At 37.6% G+C, this 8,718-nt stretch overlaps 1 protein-coding gene across 1 annotated transcript in view; it reads right to left on the reverse strand.

Moving 5' to 3' along the window:
* Window positions 1-6,235: 6,235 nt before the first annotated feature.
* The window catches only part of LSMEM1 (leucine-rich single-pass membrane protein 1), a 5,052-nt gene continuing 2,569 nt past the window's right edge, over window positions 6,236-8,718 (reverse strand). The window contains exons 2-3 of the mRNA XM_009082260.1: window positions 7,777-7,914; window positions 6,236-6,423 (exon numbers count right to left, since the gene is read on the reverse strand). Coding sequence (XP_009080508.1) covers window positions 6,236-6,423; window positions 7,777-7,914 — 326 coding nt within the window. The remainder of the gene's footprint in view (window positions 6,424-7,776; window positions 7,915-8,718) is intronic.

Raw genomic sequence — 8,718 nt, forward strand, 5'->3', positions numbered from 1 at the left:
AGAAAAGAAAAGAAACTCAGGGGGCTGTTTCCTCCTTTATCCGTTTATCTAGATGTCAGTACCACCGTTCCTCGAAGAGAAGCTCTAAGCAAGTCTATCAGTACTTATTTATAGGTGCAGAATCAGTTCCCAGGATTTCATTCACTGCAATTCAATGAGCTGAGTCACTTGCTGTCCATAGCTGGGGATCATCCTGCTGCAGAGTTTTATAGGAAGCTGAATGTAATTCAAACCAGCACTTAAATACTAGGACCTCAGGAAGCTGGAGCAACAGCTCATCACATCCATGTCAAGCAAGAAGTGCAACCCAAGAGCTGCTTCAGATCAAAGCAGCAGCTCAGGTACACCAATCTGAACAAAATCTTGCTGGTGAGCTTCTACAAGAAGCACTTACAAAAACCTTTCCTTACATTCCATGACAGGCTGGTTGACATTTTCTTTTTTAAAAAAAGCCAATCAAACAACCAACTACACCTAAAATTCTATTAAAAATAATATAATTATTTTTTTGCTTTGTTATTTCTGGTTCACAGGTAGCAAACTTTTCCTCCATTACCTAGTTTTTAAGATTGCTTCAGGAGCCAGGCAGGCTGTCACTAATGATGCACAAAAAGAAATAGAATCTGTATCATACCTCCTGTTGAAAGTCTTGATGCTATCACCCACACATGGAATCACAGAATCATAGAACCATTTGGGTTGGAAGGGACTTTAAAGATCATCTAGCTACAAACCCCCTGCCATGATCAGGGACACCTTCCACTAGACTAAAACCTGACCTTGAACACTGCCAGGGATGGAGCACCCACAACTTCTCTGTGCAACCTGTTCCAGTGCCTCACCACCCCCACAGTAAAGAATTTCTTCCATATGTCTAACCTAAATTTCTGCTTTCAGTTTAAACCCATTGCTCCTTGTCCTATCACTTTAGGTCCAAATTAATATCCATCTGTGTAATTTTGAGTATTTAGGGAGAGGTCTTCCAAAAAAAATGCTTCAGTGTTGCTTTAAGAAAAAAACTAAAGCCTTAAAAAACCCCAACGCCCTAAAAATGTGAAGTTAATGAATTATCTATGACCTTTTGCCAAGGAGCAAAGGTGTCTGTGAGTTTCGAAATGTCATGTCATCTTGTAAACACTGTTTTCCCAAGTAATATATGTGGTGAAGAAGATACTAAGATTAAATGAACAGTGCAGAACTCAAAAAGTAAACCCATAATTATTAATAGATATTTAAATTGCCAGGCAATCGATTTTGAAATTGTCCTTTCACCCTTGTGTGTGATGTGGTTTGCCTCACAGTGATAAATCAGCAGCAGCTCTGTGCTGTGACTGTTCCTGCTGGAAGGTTCTCATTACCATTCAGGGGTTTTGCTGACTCATCAGTGAATCACAGGCAGCATTTCAATTGCTGAAGTGTGGCCCAGAAACCAGAGAAAGGATAGGAAACAGAGCCTATAAAAGCCTTTTCTTGAATTCTAAGACTGATTGGGTTCTTGAATAGGATGAACTTCTTTGGCCTTAGTGTTACTATTTCTTATGTATCCCAGAGGAAGTGACAGTGCATTCACTCCCTCCATCCCTGTCTTTAAATCTCAGTATTCTTGCTAATCTGTCAGGAGAATAAGAACAGTAACATGTAATGGACCAAATGTGGTGGGATTTTCTTTAAATTGGAAAGAACAGTCCCTTTAATCCCAGTAGCACTGGACTAAGATCTAAGGTTTTGATCCAACGTTCATTATTCACCAGCATCCCCAAGATAATTACACTAGTAATCTATAAGAAGATCAAGTTAAGCATCTTCTTGGACAGATGATTTTCAGTTACTAGTCAAAACATAAATCCAGTTTTTAGTTGCTATTTGGCATTTGTTTTATCTAGGTGTTGCTTAATCAGAGTTTTAATTAGAACTAGTTGCAATTTTGTCTGTCAAAATAAATGTGATCAAAACAGTAAAGCTTTCATGGAGCACATTGCTTTGCTGCCATTTACATTGGGGTAGGTTCTGTATCTCAGAGCAGGAACTCCCATCAGACAGGGTGAAATTATTAAGAAAATTTAGAATTTTGGATCTCAAAATGTGTATTCGCAGGCAATTTCCTGTGCCATTTTACAAGATTATGCTTTGGTAAAATGAAAATAAATATTTGATCTTCAAAGGCTTCAAAATCTCATGAAGCAGGGTTTTGTTCTTCATATAATTCTGACAATAGTCCTTCTGCTTTGTTCAACATTTTTTCACTCTGCTCATTTTGCAAATACCTGACCACATATAGTGTTCCTGAACAGTTTGGATTGTGTGCAACACACATCATCTTCAAGAGCATGTGGTCTAACAAAGCTTGTGGCAATCCTTTTGCCACTCCTGGAATTTTCTCTTCTTTTTTTCCAGATTCAGAGTGAGCACATCATCATAACTTTTTTTACAGCTGTTCAACTTCATATTTTTACCAGTGAAGAAAGCACATGAACTGATCCCATACTAGAGTTTAGAGAATAAATTGAAGGTTAAAATTCCAGGTATCTCAGAAGGCAAAAAAAAAGCTTTCTCAAGAGTAAAATTTTCTTGCAGAGTTAGTGTAGTATATAAAATAAAGTAACAAACTACTTTTCATATTCACAAGAAATTGGCTGGGTGATAATGGGCTTACATTTCAGCAGGGAAAACTTTAGTTAGACTTCAGGAAAAATAGATATAACTATATGGTTAGTTAATCACTAGAAGAGGAGACTCAGGAAGAACCATTATTTGAGTATTTTACAATGTGAATGAACAAGCCTCTGTCAGGAGGCCTGTAAAGAATGTTTCACCCTCGGTTCTTACATGCTGCTTGTAGATACTGAGTTTCAGTTCTGTTTCATTCTGGAGGAGCACAAGGCTGAGTACAATCTTGTGTTCTCAAGGTAACATGATGCCAAGGAAGGCAAACAAATGCCTGTGCTAGGCAGCCCTTTAGTACTTAGTACTGTAGAGTCTCTCCATGTGTCGTTTCACACAGTCAAATACTGTCTGATAGTTTGAGGTTACCAAGAACACAAACTGTTGTGGATATCTGGAGCAAAGGAGTGAATTTCTGAGCAATCTCTTCTAAGGCCAAGTCAAGCTGTCATTTCAGCAATGATAATACTTGCAGCAGATGAGTGGCAGTGGCATGTTGTTAAGTCTAACTGAACTCTTTGTGCAGCCTTTCTATTTAGAGTGAATTCAGAGAAATATTGAAAGGTAAATTACTTTGGATAGATACCTATATAGCCTGCAAACAAAAGAAAAAACAAAGCAGCAGTACTACTGAGGACAATGACTGTGACTGCTGTAAGATAAAGCTGTTACTGTCAGGTCATCTTCCTTCTGTTCATTGTTGTAATATCAGACATTGCAAAGGCTCTTGAGATGTGTAACCATAGAAGAACAGAGATCTTACTCATGTCTGCAGGAGACATTGTAACATCCATATGCAGCACAGTAGTTATGTGACATGCATTTGGAGCTTGGAGTTTACTACTCACTTTGCTGTTTATTTAAGGTGAAGGTTATGCAGCTATGAAATGAGCTGAAATTCACTTCAGGGTCAAGTTTGTAGAAGATTTTAAGAGTTAAGTAGTAGTTTGTTTGGGACTACTTCACTGTCAGTGGATCAGACAGAAATGTTCTCCTAAAGGAGCTGCTTTGGTGTCTGTGTAGGGAGTACCCCAGGAGTGTCGATGGAGGGATTGTGGCACTCTGCTGTCAAGGCAGACCACTTGACCCTTGCTCTGGTCTCATACAGAAGCAGTTCTGGCTGTAAATATTGGTAACTTGAGCTGAGAAGTCATAAGCAGCAGTAAGCTGTGCTGTGCCATGTCTTCTTTGCCTGCAAGTGTCTCCAACAACAGATGTGTTTCAGCAGCACCAACAGGAACAGCCTTGGACTTTTGCACTTTTTCTGTCACTGATCTTAGTCACTGATCACTGCAAGTGAAGAAGCAATTAGATATGAAAAGAATTATATGGGGCCTCAGTCCTGTGTGATACTGAGCCTGCCTGTACATTGTTATGCTCCAGTGGGTTGTAAGTCTGGACAGCTGAGAGCACTCTGCATTTTGCATGATCAAAGCATTGAGTAAAAAAACCCACAACATTTCTAATCAACAACAGAGACTCAAAAATTAGATTTATTATGAGCACTGCTTGACCAGCTAGATTAAGAGTAATTGAGGATGAGATAGCTTTAATTTCTTGGGAACTGTTGGTCTAGCACACATTTTATTTACAGTCTCCTGCCAAAAAATATCTATCGCCTATTGGCATCAATTTCTAGTGGACCACAGACTGCTCTGATGGCTGCAATTGCAATGAGGGATGCAACAAATCCACATGTGTGAGATGCACTGAGTGCCAAATACTAGGGTTGTTTCTCCCTGGCTCACAACTACAGACGTGTGTCAGTGCAAGACAGGAGCTTGAGAGCAGTCACAGGAGCTGCAATAGGGGTGGGAAGATGGGAACTTAATACTGTCTCAAAAAAGCAGGTGACAGCTCAGAGAAGAACAGAGAAGCAACACTGCAAGTGTCATGTTTTTAGTCTTATGATACTTTTTCTTTCACCATTTAACACTATTTACAGAAATATATTTGGGTTGGACTTTTAGGGTTCCTTTCCTAACAACTTTTCTACACTTTTTTTTTTATCATTCTCTAGTAGCTATATTAAAGTCATCTTTATAAATATTACTTGTGATGTCCACAGGAGACAATTACAACTGCAGCTGGAAATTATCAGGAGTAATAAGCTCTTAAAACCAAACTTCACAGTTCTCATGTGAATGACTAGACAGTAATATATCAGGAAAATAGAAATCAAGAAATAGAAGACTATGTAAAACATAGGTGTAACACAAAGCACTTCTAATATCAGGAATAGAATTGGTGTGCAAATCCAAGTAGACTGATACCAAGAAAGATTCCTGGACTTAGTTTTTCATTCTGTTGTAAACAATAAAGTAATCATCACAGAAAGGACTATCATTAATTCTGGAAAAGGAGACTGCAATGCAAGTTGTTGACTTTGGTGACCTTTTTTTGGTAAAAATTGTCTGGAAGAGATAAGAAAGTATTAGATGAGAAAGAGAACTCAAAGTAAAAGAGGTTGGACATATTTCATAATGTCAGCTGCCATCTCACCATCATGATGGGAGTAACCAATTTATTTACTGATAATGGAGGTGCCTTCTTAATGTATGTTCCAGTAGAAGGTTCTGAATGCTAAAATGACAAAGCTACCCACCAGTCTCTTACATGATCAGCCTTTCAGATGTCAGTCTCCACAACTGTGTAAATTCAGAGAGAGAAAGTGTTGGCTCCTTTCACCCTCTGAGGTATTGCTCTATTTTTAAAACCATGAAGGTTCTGCCCAGATTCCACCCAGCCCTTCTCTGATAGTGGTCAACAGCAACTGTAGGGAAGAGTACAAGAACATGAAGTATCTTCCCCACACTTGATCTTCACCCAGAAACTGCCTGCAAATTCTGAGTACAGCATATTAGCATTGCTATGGGACGGGTTTGCTCTGATGATCCCATGCAATTACCAGACTGAGTCCTCTAAACCTGTTTCCCACGTAGGACAATATGACACCCACTCCGTCAACACAAATTCGGGCTGAATATGGCATGTGATGAAAGAGTTTGTAGTTATCAAAGTTTGGGTTGTTTTGTTGTTTTTGTTGTTTTGGGTTTTTTCCACAAAAACAGTAGTAAGTCAGTATATGCAGATACACAGAAAGGAAAACCACCAAACTCTGTGGCAGAATTAGATTTATTTATAACTTACGGAATCTGAAGTTATCCTTAAATAAAAATAATATGGAAACAAACACAAAACTTGCACCAAAGAAACAGGAGAACGATGAAGTGAACAAGGTCCTGTGGGAACGATGTGAACAGAAATCATGGTTTTCTGGGATCATTCACTTACATTTAAAGTAAAAGTAGACCCTTACTCCCACAATATACAATGCACAGGGAATCTGGAACTCTTGCCCTAAATTATTGACAATCCATTGTTTAGTGTGAATCATATGTGCATAGTATTAAAAATCTATGTCCACATAAAACAGGATAAAATATTAATTTATAATATTTTTCTTTCAGCTGGTTTTTCCAGTGCTTCTGTGACCATATCAGAAGGTTTAAGCAACCTGTGTGCCATATGTGAAAATATCTGTCACGAATATGCAGAATTTCATTCCAAAGTTCTATTCTCCAGGGATTTTGAGCTCAGCATGGGTAAACAGGTGTCTGTGAAGATCAGAAGACTTTTCCTTAATTCCTGTTTGATTCAGATGCTTTAATATAATTTTGTTCATTTTCTTCAGTTCTTCTATGTTCTTCTTTTCAGATAGTAGTCTGCTTGATATTTGGTCCATCTTGTTTCTAGTTTGAACTTGAAAAGGAAAATACACCACACTAAATTATCAGCATTTAAGTTAAGAGCATCACTACCCTCACTTACATTCCTGAGAAACTTTGTAGGAAATTATGACGAGTAAAAAACATTAAACAGGAAACCAACTGCAGAACCTGATGATAAGAAGTTATACATCAGGTGGATTTACCTGCTCACTGCATTTTTAATTGGTTATTTTCTGCATTGTTCAGTTCGGGCAGTGCAATAACATAAATATTGCAAATAAATTTTGCAGTCTTCAGGAGTGTATCCATTCCACTGGTGTCCATGAGGAAAAAGTCTTATTTAGGGGCTCCAAGATGCTATTTGTGGGCAGTATGTGCATGTATGTCTCTAAAATTGCAATTACTACAGTAATTGTAGTTCAGCAGTAAAAAAACCCACATAGCAGACTACAGCCACATCACTGGATTTCTTAAGTGTTTAAATTATATTGGCATTTGGAGGCTAACCTACGCTGGCACATCAATGTGCAATAGCCATCACATACACTTTTGGAGCTATTTTTATTTTGTCCTTCTGAAGTTAACAAAATGTACCCATGGGTTTTGAAGCTGAAGTCTAATAGTGCCAATGCTAAATGAATCTATGCACATGGATTACAAACATATTATCAGATTATATATCATATCACACACACACACACACACACACACATATATATATAAATATAAGATGTAGCATAAACTGAAATATCACTGGAAATCAGTTTCAAAAACCACAGGCCTCAACTAACCTGAGCCCAAGCAAACCCCTTTGATTCCTGTAAGAAGTCTTTTCACTATTATTTTATCATTTTTGTACTAGAAAAGCACATTATTCATTTTTCTATACCAGGACTCTACTTTTAGCATCTCCCTGTTACATAAATCTGGAATTCAAGTATGAGGTATTTCAATTAGGATTTTACAATCATGTCACTTAAAATTTCCTTTGTGTTCTTTACTTTTCTGATATTTCTTTCTTTGAGTGCCTGTTAGAAAATTTAGTCAAGGGTTAGAATTTCCTGTTCAGAAAGGAAAATGAGGATTTTTGCTATGCTCCAGCACATTTCCTAATTTAGGATATGAAAAAATCTTGATTTCAGATGGATAACAATTCATTCAAAATGGACTTGTAAATTAAAGTAATGCACCTCATTGTCTGTTCAGTACTACTAGCTCAGAAACCCCTAAAATGACAAGGGCTCCATAAACCAGGGTCACCTGCAGCCATGCATTTAGCTAAGCCTGTCAGCAGTAGCATGTTACAAGGTAGCAGGACACATTCAGCAAAATTCTTTTTCCAATTGTCCCCACATTTTTAAGAACCACTCTTTGGTGTACTTACGTATTAAGAATATTACAAACGAAACAAGTGCCAAACTAACGATCAAAGTAAGAACAAAGGTGATGAAGAACAAACACTGTTTTCTTGTGTTGCTCCCTGCCAAGTTTTCTCCAGTACCAACAGTGTTCTCTTCCTCATCTGTTAAGAGATGACAAATCATTTGGTGATAAAGTTTGTTAAGGCTAGTTAGGATAAACATGGAAAAATGCTTCTGGCTTTGTGAAATTATGCAGAATACATCACAATTTTGGCTGACAGATTTTAGTTCCTGTGATATTGCATGAGAAGGGAAGAAACTGACTTTATGAGCTCAGTTTGAATTTGAAAATATAGAAACAAATACATCTGTTGTAGATGTTGGAAAATATTCAACAAAAATGTTTCTGTGGTTGAAATACACTGTTTTGTTGACCTGTTGTACAGTTCATAGTTTTACAGCTGGTTAAACATGCAAAGGTTGCAATGAAGGTTTCATCAGAAGGCTTTGTAAGGGCTTAGATGGACTTAACCTTTTGAAAAGAGAGGAGAGAAAAATTCATATTGAAAACCAAGGTACAGATTCATCCTACACATTCATCCTCTAGATTTGCTTCTTTTTGTATTTGATGATAGAAGTATCCCCAAGATGATTAATTTCCCAAATTAAGCACCTCACATCAGCTCCTGATTCTGGATAGGTTGAATGCAGGTCTTTATTTTTCTTATCTTAAAACAAATGTTTTCAATATTCTTCCTCATCTTTAGGATTTGTTGGTTTCATTCCAATAAAAAATGAGGTGCCTATCCTCCCAGTTGTCAGAATGGGACATAACTCTCATGGACTACACATGTTGTACTTCAACCACAGGAAACACGAGAGAAGAAAACCAGTTAAACAGTTGCAATGCTGTCCTTGAATCAGCTCAACAAGCCACTTTATTGCTTTTTGAAGTTTCTGTTGCA

Source organism: Acanthisitta chloris, unplaced genomic scaffold (assembly GCF_000695815.1).
Source record: "Acanthisitta chloris isolate BGI_N310 unplaced genomic scaffold, ASM69581v1 scaffold37179, whole genome shotgun sequence".
NCBI lineage: Eukaryota > Metazoa > Chordata > Aves > Passeriformes > Acanthisittidae > Acanthisitta > Acanthisitta chloris.